The 12,040-nt window shown below is 39.0% G+C and overlaps 2 protein-coding genes across 3 annotated transcripts in view; one reads left to right on the top strand and one right to left on the bottom strand.

Annotated features, from left to right (window-relative positions):
- Positions 1-421: 421 nt before the first annotated feature.
- LOC106093527 (tetratricopeptide repeat protein 21B) overlaps positions 422-12,040 on the bottom strand; it is a 113,619-nt gene continuing 102,000 nt past the window's right edge. For both annotated transcript variants that reach the window (XM_059363475.1, XM_059363476.1), the window contains 3 exons: positions 10,482-10,679; positions 1,857-2,097; positions 422-1,784 (listed from right to left, as the gene is read on the bottom strand). In XM_059363475.1, the coding sequence (XP_059219458.1) occupies positions 726-1,784; positions 1,857-2,097; positions 10,482-10,679 (1,498 nt within the window). In that variant the 3' untranslated portion in view covers positions 422-725. The remainder of the gene's footprint in view (positions 1,785-1,856; positions 2,098-10,481; positions 10,680-12,040) is intronic.
- LOC106093529 (survival of motor neuron-related-splicing factor 30) lies at positions 9,459-10,476 on the top strand. Its single transcript, XM_013260591.2, has 2 exons — positions 9,459-9,662; positions 9,717-10,476. Exons 1-2 carry the CDS (start codon positions 9,621-9,623, stop codon positions 10,398-10,400), a joined length of 726 nt encoding a protein of 241 aa, XP_013116045.1. The 5' UTR covers positions 9,459-9,620; the 3' UTR covers positions 10,401-10,476.

Genomic DNA, 12,040 nt, shown 5'->3' with positions numbered 1-12,040 from the left:
CGTCTGTGAAATGAAAGAATAAATAAAATATATGCTACACTAAAATTTCATTAAGAAATCTCTTTCCAATTAGATACATCTTTATTTGGAAATCCTGTCGCATTTAGTTGTTTACTTAAGTCCTTATACACACAGCTCTTCCACCCCTCCCTTTTAACAAACCCTTTTGCAATATATTGATGATTTCGCATAAAATCAAGCAACATGTTGTTTTGGTTGTTATTTTTGTGCTTTCCCTTGCAAAAACTATAAAGAAATTTGCTTCTTTTTTGGGTTAAAATGTATAAATTTAATACTTACAAGTTTCTTGGCGGCAATGTAATGATTTTTGCTTTGTTTTATCATTTCGCACAGCTGGTTACAAAGCTAAACATGTGCGTTCACGCATTCAAACATACCAATGCCAAAAAAACAACAAAGATTAAAAAAAACATAATTTTTTTATTTTTTAAAGCTTTCCTGAGAAAAAAAGTTCTTTTGAATGGAAAGAAAAGCGAAATAGAAATCAATCCGACATTTTTATTGCGGAATCCTTTTGCAGAAGAACACAAAACTGAAATCGTTTTACATTCGACCAAAATCAACAGGGATAAGGCAAGCCGCTTAGTAAGCATAAGCGAGAAAATCGGCTTGAAGGGTAAATAAAATAAACAATGACAGATGACAGTATGAGAGTCGGCCGACTCCGCCAACCTAGATACTAGTGTATTTATTAATAATTTTACTTATGTTCTTAAATGATTGCGGCATTTATCAAGAATATCTTTGCGTATTATTCCATAGTCAGAGTGCAATTTCAAAACTTGTTGGCATATCTCAATTGCCTCAGCGTATTGTTTTGTTTTCATGAAATTGTACGCCAACTTATATCCAATATGGGGTTTAGACTTTCCATAACAATTCCATGCATTACGATAATGCTTAGAAGCATCACGGTAAAGTTGGGACTTCTCTGCTATATATCCAGCCAATTCATGAGCTTTCGCACAAGATTTGTTATGTTCTAGCACTTTTCCGACTAAAGAATCCGCGACATCCCACTTGTTTGAGCTGATGTATATATCGGCAAGCAACAACCAACTACGTTCTAAATATTCAGCTTCTTCAAAACTCCATGTTGTTCGTGCTAACCGCTTTAAACAGTTTTTTGCTCGCTGAGTTTGTTTTGTAAGAACGAAAGCGGTAGCCATCCCGAGGACCGGTCCAACACTGCCCTGCAAATCTTCTCGATTAGCTAACTCAATAAAATCTTGCAATGCAGAATCAATCTGGAACTTTTGTTTAGATGCCAACTTTAGAAAGTTTTTTAAAAGTCTATGATTTATGGCTTCGTTACTCATAACAGTCGGGCGAGGGCGTAATTCTTTCAGTAATCGATCTGCTGTTTTTAATGCAATCACGCGTGCATCACTTAATTCCCCATTATCATCTGGTTCCAACAACTCGTTGCCGTTGGGAATGTCTCCGTCTGGGTTTATACATATTTCAATCATGTTGAATATTGCTTGTGGTCCCCATTCGCTGTCTCTTCGTGCGGCATTAAAACTACGAAGAGCGCCATTGGGGTTACCATTGTACCAATCGTAAAGAGCTCGACAGTAATTTAATCCAGGAGAAAGGTCTGAATTTGTCAAACTTTGCTCAGCCTTTTGCAAAAACAATGTTGCATCCGCTAGAGTTCCTGAACGTCTCATAACTTCAATTAGTCTAGCCAATGCAGTCCAATAACAAGGTTGAGTCAACAAGAGTTGTGAGAAATGGTAAGCCGCATTCTCAAAATCCATCTAAATTAAAAAAGTATATGTATGTATTGGGTTTATATGTATATGCCTGTAATAATAAAAAAATTATCTCACCTTACGGAATGATAAATCAGCCATCATTACCGAGGCAGCCTCGTTATTGCTGTCTATTTGAAGTATTTGCAAGCAGACGTCACGGCACAAATCCATTGCATTCATTTGCATGTACACGCGACTGAGTGGTTTTAAAACCTCAATGTCATTTGGATCATATTTAAGACATTCCTTAAAATTAGCCAATGCCATTTCCGTATTACGAACATTTGTGCAATGTTGGGCAATTAATAAGCATATTCTGAAAGGAAACAAAAAAATTCTTGGATTACAGATGCTTAAGCGACTTACAGAATTGCTGATAATTTTCCATAACACGCTCTTAGGTTAGGTTAGTTTGAAAAGAGGTGAAGATATTAATCTGCCCTATGACACTATAGACATATACCTAAGCCAGTAATCGGCTTGTTGTTGCGATCTAAAAACTATAAAGTAGCCTCTAAAAAGAAAATTTTAAGTTAGGAATTCCGTGCTACCTACAAAATCCTTAATTGTTCATGTCTGGTATCGTTTCCCCACCTAAGTACCGGTGTCTGTTAGCCGCGAAAGCCGGGCAATGACATTGGAAATGCTTCAACGTCTCATCATCTTCTCCACATGCTATCACTTGCCGCACCGATTTTACATAAGTGAGCTCGTAGTCCTATGTATCCCGTTATGACACCAAAAGCTATACTGACCTTCTTCTTTCTTGCTTTCCAACAATCCGAATCATCACATAGGATTTTCGACGTCCTACCAACTATTTCGGTGTTTCACACAAGATATATTCATTTACAGGTAGTTGCAGTTGCCCGACAACAAAATATTGAGTGCACTATCTGTCAAAATCAGTGATTAGTGCAACTCTGATTTTGAGTGTGGTACTAATTCGCGCCATATTTCGTTGTTTGTGTGTGTTATGATTCTTAACTATAGTACACACACACAACCACAACTATTTGACAGCACTTCGCGAGAAAAAATTGTACTCAGCTGTTTACAGTACACTACCTGGTAGTTATGTTATGGTTCCACAGTGTTACATTCGTACGTTACGTTGCGACATTACGTCGCCCACACCCTTAAATCGTACTGTGTCGATCCGAAAGACTTCGCGTTAACGAGGTTTATCGACCGCAATACTCTGGCCTTCACAGCAAAATCGTCTGGTCTTTCATTCTCCCATCCCACAACGATACGGATTGTCCCATCCTCAGATAAGGTGTTAATCTCCTTCTTACATTGCAAGACCTTACCGTCCTGCTTGTTATTGCCCTTATGGCCATTTTACTGTCCGTACCACACCACCTCACGCATTCCGTGATCGCCCCGAGGACATTGGTGTCGCATAACTTCCTTGTCAGGCTTGGGTATAAACACCACCCCTGCCTCCTACCAGGCTTTCGGAGTATATGCAAGTCCTAGGCACGATGTGAAAATAGTGGCCAGATGAGGCGCCAGATAGTCGACCACCTTTTGTAGTAACGCCGGAAATATTCCATCAGGTCCGGTTGACTTATACGGTTTGAAGCTCCTCATGGCTTCCTTGACCATAAATTCCGTTATGATAAATCTACGATCAACCCGTCCCCTCGTATCCTGTGGAAAATGGGTTTTCATCGAAAGCCTCAACATGTCCTCCCTTGTTTCTACTCTCACTCCCATGTCTTCTACCAACGTTTCAGTTTGGACATGGGTTTTTGAGAGAAACTTTTTTTATCTAGGCGGCGTTATTAACGCTATCGAACTGTTCGCAGAAAAGCTTCCAGAAGGTACAATTTGCCGCTGTGGTAATTTTATTGTATTTCTTGAGCCATGTGTAATACACATCCCATTATACTTCCGCTTTTTTACGACGTGCTCTATTTTAAAGTCTGCGGACCTCTTTCCCAATATTGCGAATCTCCCCGGTCATCCAGGGTTTTTCGCGTTCTTGGCTTGATTTCCTTTCCCGAAAAGAACAACTATCTTTGAAAGAATCCACTAGTGCAGTCGTATTTCTGTAGATATTGTCGTCAATGTCTTCTATGCTTGGACAATCTGAATTATTTTGTCCAAGTCTTCTTCTGAGTTGAGTTCAGAATGGGCTTTTTGGGAGTAGGTAATGATCTCATCGTCTGCTACCTTTGCGCTAGTCTGCATTGAGTTCGTTATCACGGGAAGCTTAGCTGAAAGCTACCGGGCGCGTCCACCGGTTGCGAATGGTGAAAAGCTCCGTTGTTATGCGGAGTAGCTGCGAATGCAGCCGCGGGCACTCAGCGATTTTCGAGAGGAGAGTCTCAGTGAGGAGTCAGGTTGAACTCTTAATTGAATAATGAGTGCCAATGATACTCGAGATGACAAGGTTAGGGGGGCTGAAGGCGAGAATCGGATCTTGGAGCAAACGGCTGGCAACAGGAGGGATACATGTGCAATATCACAAAACCCATGCGGTTGGGGCGCTGGGCCAGTAACCCGCCCCCGGAAAACTATGAGAAACAAAGGAATAGTCAAAACGGACCCCGCAAGGCAGATATAACCGCCTTAAAGGAAGTGCGATGGACTGGGAATGGCGTCACTACAACACCATACGGTGACGAACTATACTATAGCTGCCATAAAACGAGGCATGAATTTGGCTGTGGTTTTGTGGTTAGTTGGAGACTGAAACACCTTGTGTCCAGCTTTACTCCGGTCGATGAGAGGCTGCCACAATCCGCATAAAAGCCAAATTCTCAACATCAGCCTTATTTGTGCCAATGCCCCGACGGAAAACAAGGACGAGCAGACCATGATATTTTCTACGAGCGCCTAGAGAAAGAATATGACCGCTGTCCCGCCCATGGCCTAAAATCGTTCTGGGAGATTTATTACGAAGTCCAACAGACGGAAAGTTTAGTGTAGAGCCTGATTTCAATATAAAAATATTCACAAAGCCACATGGCTATCACCCGATCAAAACGCGAGGAACCAAATAGATAACGTTGTGATAGATGGAAGGCATTCATCCAGCGTGTTAGATGTACGATCGATCCGTGGAGCAAATATAGATTCGGACAAAGAAGGAAATCTGGTAACTGACACATATAAGGCGTATGCATCAGCTTGTCTGCGCAATCTGGCTAGAAGATGATTGGAACCTCAGCATACTATTCATGTGTACGGGACAACACATGAAATGAGGCAAGACGAAATGTGCCAACTACAGAGGAATAAGTCTCCTTTCCATCGCATACAAGATACTCTTGAGAGTACTGTGTGAAAGATTAAAACCTAAAGGCAATGAGGCTTTAGACCTGGTAAATCCACTGTAGACCAGATATTCACACTGCGCCAAATCCTAGAAAAGACCGTAAAAGGACAAATCAATACCTACAATCTCTTGGTTGACTACCTCTTTACGTTCAAAGGTATTTCAAGCCATGTCTGAGTTTGGTATCCCTCCAAAATTAATAAGACTCTGCAGGATGACACTTGCTGATACGCGTTCCTCAGTAAGAAGAGGAAAGAATCTCTCGGAACCATTTAATACCAAACGAGGTTTCGACAAGGATACATCCTATCGTATGATCTCTTGAATATCCTGCTGGACAAGATTAAACGAGATGCAGATGTGAATACTCGCCTATGCCGACGACATCGACATCATAGGTCGGTCACCAGAAGTAGTAACTGCAGCCTTTAAAAGAATCGAAAGAGAGCCAGTGAAAATAAGTCTGGCAGTAAATGGAGATAAGACGAAATGGATGGTTTCAACTCCCAAAACCCCTTGTACAACCGAGCGGATAAAGAAAATCGTGAAAGTTTTGGAACTTTGGAACTTTTTCTACCTCGGCATCGCCGTAACCGAAATGAATGACACCAATTTTGATATAAAGGGAATAATAATAGCATAATAATAAACAGATGCTATTTTGGATTAAGTAAGCAGGCGAAGATTACACTATACAAGATACTGATACTATCCGTGCTGTTATATGGTTCTGAGGCATTGGTACTTGTGAAAGCAGATGAGGCAATGCTTGGAGTATTTGAGAGAAAGATTCTTCGTAAAATATTGGGTTGCCCAAAAGTAATTGCGGATTTTTTAAAAGAAAGTAAATGCATTTTTAATAAAACTTAGAATGAACTTTAATCAAATATACTTTTTTACACTTTTTTCTAAAGCAAGTTAAAAGTAACAGCTGATAACTGACAGAAGAAAGAATGCAATTACAGAGTCACAAGCTGTGGAAAAATTTGTCAACGCCGACTATATGAAAAATCCGCAATTACTTCTTGGGCAACCCAATATATGAACCAGTTTGCTTAATGGAGAATTTAGGCGTCATATGAACCACGACCTGTATGACGACGATAGCAAAGTTATACGCATCAAAATACAACGGCTTTTTTGGCTAGGTCATGTTGTCAGAATGGATGAAGAAGCTCCAGCAAAGAAGTCTTTTGAAAACAAACACGGTGGTAGACGCAAACCGGAAAGACCAAAAGCCCGATGGAAAGATCAAGTGGTGGGAGACACCTCGAAACTTGGTGTCAGAGATTTTAGAATGAGCGCAGAAGATCGAGGCGCTTGGAACGCTATTATACGTTCGGCTAGTAGAACAAATATTCTGTCATAGCCAATTAATATAAAGTAATATCTAAAGCTGAACCGATTTATATGAAATTCACCCGAAATGTTGAAAGCCGTAAGAGAATCCGTCGTGCCAAATTTTGTTATAATCGAACTTATATATAGGAGCCGACGAAGGAATCGTCAACGACTTTCTAGAGATTAGGAAAACTAGGATTGATAAAGATCCTAATGCTCAATGCCGACTAACGCACAGTGAGCCGACGATGAGACCAAAAACTGCTCCCAAGAAGCCCATTTACACAAGATTTGGAAGACTAGGATATGCAAAGATCCTATTATTAAAACATCACGCAGTGCAGTAACGGGAAACTCAATGAAGCCTAAAGAACAGGGAATAGACGATAAGACCATCCACTCCCAAAAAGCCCAACTAATGAAGGAGAAATGATTGAGGTCATCTAAATAAACATCCACAGGAGCGAGACAACTACACTTGCTCTGATGGAGAAAATCAGCAAGGACAAGATTCATATTGTCTTAATTCAGGAGCCATGGACGACGCGGAACAAAGTTTCTCGACTGAATCATACCAACTACCAATTATTCTATGCTAACATTGGTACTCGGCTGAGGACCTGCGTTATTTGTTATCAACACTTTAATAATGTGTTTTCCTTAGAGTTGTCATTGTCGGATGCAACGGTGATGAGACAGGTAGACAGTGGAGCATACCGGTCATCGATTTATCTGCCTTTCAACTCTCCGACACCGCCACCTACGTCGGAGCTGCAACGGTTGGTGAGGAAAGCAAAACAGACAGGAAATGAGATACAATAGGATGCGATGCGAACTCTCACCATATTTCTTGGGGTAAAGATTGAAGGGTCTCCATGGAGCATTCCTTCTCAGACAATCGCTGCATTAGGTTAGAGTAGCAGCGCCGAATCCGATAAGCTTCGGAAGACTACTTAGAAGAAAACTTGGGCAAGACAATTTAGATTGTCCAAGCATTGAAGAAATTGACGATAATGTCAACAGGATTACGACTGCACCAGTGGAGTCTTTCGCAGATAGTTGTCCTCTTCGGGAAAGGAAATCCGACAAATATAAATCCTGATGAAAAATTTTCGGCGTTACAATAAAAGAAGGCGGACTATCTGGCCACTATTTTCACAGCGTGCCAAGGACTTGCATATACTCTGAAAGAAGGCAAGGGTGTTGTTTATACCAATGCCCAGGAAAGGTAAGTTATGCAACACCAAAGGACTACAGACCTATAAGCCTAACGTCCTTTCTGCTCAAATCCATAGAACGTATTGTGGACACCATGATAAAGAGTAGGACATCCATCGTACTGCTCAGATACAAACAGCATGCCTATGTCAAGGGAAGGTCGGTGGAGACTGCCGTGCACGAGGTTGTGCATAACACAGAAGAATCCGCTCCACTCAAGAGCTACTTAACTATTCAAACGAAATAAGTCATTTCAATTTTAAATAAATGTTTCTCGGAGTTCAAAAATGTGATTATATTAAAATCCCGGCCAATTTTGTCATTCCAGAACGTTTAATCATTGAATAAATATGTTGCGTTCTTCCTCTTTTAGTTTAGACATTTCGATTGAATGATGGCGGCGATAAGATTAGCCGCTTAGCTAATCGCGTATAGAATTTTATTCCATACAAACCATGGCGAAAAAATTAAAGGTGGTCTCATTTGTACAACATCCACAAATCATATGGTACAATCCGTCATCTAGAGAAACTTGCGTTGAAGTTAAAATGAGAGAAAGCTTGCGCTCGTCTGTGTACGCGTAAATGTAAAATGAGGGAAAGAAAAACAGAAACAAAGGGGACGTGCAAAAAAAATGGGGTGGTTTGCTGTGAGTGTAAACACAGAACTGTCATCTTCGTTTGAATAGTTAAGTAGCTCACGAAGTGCGCCGAATTAACTCTGCTTCAATATTGATGTCTTTGCTGTTGTTTGACTTTTGTTTATATTCTGATAAAAAAAAGAGTCCGTCGGATTTCGATATAATTTATAGGCATTTTCGCAGTGAATGAAGTCAGTACTAGGCTTTATATAAGCAAATTAGTAGCGACCTGTCGCTGCGCCAATACAAATTTCGCTTCAGTTAATTGTCAATGTAATTAAATGCTCATGAAATGGGCACCAATCAACTCTGTTTCAATGAGGTTATCTTTGGTGTGTGTTGGTTCGACTTTTGTTTGTGTTCGACTGACTTCGACTTTTCACAGGAACAACTGTCAAAACGCACTACAAAAAAATGGTGGCGAAGATAATGCGAACACATTCCGTACAAGTGGTACTGAGTTCTATGAGCAAAATAGTAGCAAAATTTCCGCGCAATTTTAATTGCAAATGCAATGCTCACAAAATGCGCCGAATCAATTCAATACTGTTGCCTTTGTTGTGTGTTGTTGTTTGACTTTTTTGTGTTCTGACAAAGAAAAGAGTCCGTCGGATTCCACAATAATAGGCATTTTCGCTGTGAATGAAGTCAGTATTAGGCTTTTCTCACTTCGACTTTTCGGCCGAACAACTGTCAAAAAGTATTATAAAAAAATTATTACGAAGAAGTTGCACTGAATTCCATAAGCAAAATATTAGCGACATGTCGCTGCGCCAAAACAAATTTCGCTATAATTAATTGGCAATGTAATTAAATGCCGCGAAATGGGCACCAATCAACCAATTTCAATGCAAAAAATAGAGTCTGTTGGATTTCGCAATAATTTAATAGGCATTTCCGCTGCGAATGAAGTCAGAACTAGGCTTTTTGTATTAAGGCTGGTACTACGTTCGCTTTTTGCGTCATTTTTAATGGATTTTAAATCGAAAAACACGCTGACTTCATTAAGTAGGACGTTCCCTTAATACTAATGGTAACATTTTTACAAAACTGTTATTTTACCAGAACATTTGTTATTTTTTGTTTTACAGAAAAAACGAGCATAGTACTAGCCATTATATTGAAATTAATAAAATAAAGCAGCCCTTATGTACGTACTTTGCGCATAGACTGTCATATTTGCTGCATGTTGCTTGTGGATTTGCTTCCTATAAAACAGTTTCATGCGACGGACAGGCAAAAAAAAAAAATATTGAATGTCAGCCAAGATTCGTGCATATGAATTAAATTTTGCCGTTTGTTGGGCCGCTGCTAGTGTATTTGATAATTTTACATAAAAACAGTTTTGAATATGACTGACGACCTTCAAAATTACAAATTGCAGCTTCAGCAGGCAAAAAAACTTCTATAAATACATATGAACTATACTAATATTTTTTTTTTGTAGGTGGAAGCTGCTTTACTCACAGACCCTGCTAATGAAGAACTTTTAAAGTTGAAGAAAGACTTGGAAGAAGTTATTGAACTTTCCCGAGATCTTGTAAAAACGCAACTGGAGGAGCAAAGTAAATTTGCGTATGTGGAACCAACTACTTCGAAATCTTTAACTTCTTATGATGAGATAGAATCTGTTTTGTTACAAACAGAAAAATTAGTGTCTCCTAGTAGAATATGGAAAATTGGGGACACATGTCAAGCCAAGTGGACAGAAGATGGACAATATTATGACGCTACTATTGAAGGCATTTCCGATGATGGAGAAGTAAGCGTAATTTTTGAAGCATACCAAAATCGTTCAACTACCCATTTAAGGGAACTTCGTGAACGTACAACCCGTACTGAAGTATTTCCCACTAACAAACGACATAGACCAAATCAAAAAGAGTATTTAAAAAAACGAAAGCAAAAAAAACAACAAAGATTTAAAGAATTAGAGGAAGAACGTGAATTGGACAAAAACAAATGGTTGAATTTTACTTCAAAGCATTCCAAACGGCAAGGAATATCAATGAAAAGCATATTTGCCTCTCCAGAAAATGTGGAGGGTCGTGTGGGAATTGGAACTTGTGGAGTTGCGGGTAAAGGTATGACAGATTACACTGTTGGCGAAAAGCATCGAAAGGGTCTGTAACTTTAAGACTAGGGAAAACTAAATGTTTAATATAAATGTATCTTTCATATAATAAACTTTTGATGAAGAGAGATAACTTACTTTGATAACATTTTGTAGTGATCGTGAAGTTTACCAGCCTGATGTATTGAGGCACGCTTATGAATGATATACTGATTTTCTTTAGCTTTTTTAAGACTGTCCAGAGTAAGGTCGTTGTTACCAGCCTTTTCATGAACGCGTGCAAGCAATAAAAGGCGTTTGGTTCTAAGCTGCAAGCTATCAGTGTCTAAAAGGTCTCTGAAAATTAAATTTATATGAACATTATATTAGTACTTTTTCGGCATCAAATTGCTATGAGCAAATTTTGTAATTAATTGCAATTTCTAATAATTGTGTAAACTTTTTACATAGGTGCGACTTTTAGTCAACGGGCTATGACCAGGGGTTTCTTTCATGCTGACGGATTGGCGTCGTTTGCAAGGTAGAATGTTTGATTGGACTTTCACGATTTACGCGAAGATTACTCTCCTATTAAAAATATAGTCCTAAAAACTTCATATGAACTCACATATCGACGAGTGCTGTACTTTTCAAATTTTAAGCTCAATGATAAGGGCCCTCCTTTTTATAGCCCATTCCTAACGGCTTGCATTATTGTGACATCTCTTTGGGCAGAAGTTTTTTAAATGACATAGTACCTACATCACCAAAATTGGCAGGATTAGGAGGTGATAGCCGTCTCCGAGCGGTTTATTTTCATCAAAAGCAAATACAAATTTTGTTAGGTTCTCCCGGTTCAAATTAGAGGTGGAAAACCATCGATAACCCTATCGGCACTGTCGATGGTTGGTAGAGCTGGCAAACTATCGATAATTGCAAATTTCTATATTTTGACCGAGAGACGAACACAAAAAAAGAAAGTAAAATCTCACAAGTATGGAAATACTTAAAAATGTCAGATGACAAAAAATTTTCAAAGTGCCGCTTTGTATGACATAAGCTCAAAGCGAAACAATGACATTAACAAGGATTTGACGGAAATGATTGCCAAAGATGTGCAGCCTTATAACATAGTTGAAAACGTCCCCGATATAAGCTCCCAAGCAAAACCCACCTTATAGCACGTTTATATTGAAATTTTCATGAACTGGAATTAACTAAATCCAAAAACAAATCCTGTCCGTTTACACTGTGTTATTGGGGATTTAAGTGACATCCACATGCGTATAAATGAATATTCACATCACACACATGCATGCACAATTCTTGAAAACAGTTGCATATTTTGGTACTTTTATCGATTATTGCAGCCATAAAATCGGGTTTATTTGGGATTTAAAATAAAATCCAGCAAAGTTGGGATTTATTTTTGTATGATAAAACCTGAAAAAAATACAGGATTTAGCACTTTAATCTCGAAAAGGCCATAAATCCGGATTTTGTGGTCAATGTAAACGTACTTTTAGAGATTTGCTGATACTTCATATTTAAAGGGAAACTTCAGCTAAATTAACAACAAAGTTAGAAGGTATTTCTGATATATCTGCCACCTGTGAATTGTGGATATCGAGAGTCAACCATAGCTTTTTGACCGTCACATGCCATTTCGCTTATGATTATGATTTGAAAACAGTGTCATTAGCCACAAAAAAAAAAAA

Source organism: Stomoxys calcitrans, chromosome 2 (genome assembly GCF_963082655.1).
Source record: "Stomoxys calcitrans chromosome 2, idStoCalc2.1, whole genome shotgun sequence".
NCBI classification, from domain to species: domain Eukaryota; kingdom Metazoa; phylum Arthropoda; class Insecta; order Diptera; family Muscidae; genus Stomoxys; species Stomoxys calcitrans.
This window is presented reverse-complemented; position numbering and strand designations above follow the sequence as displayed.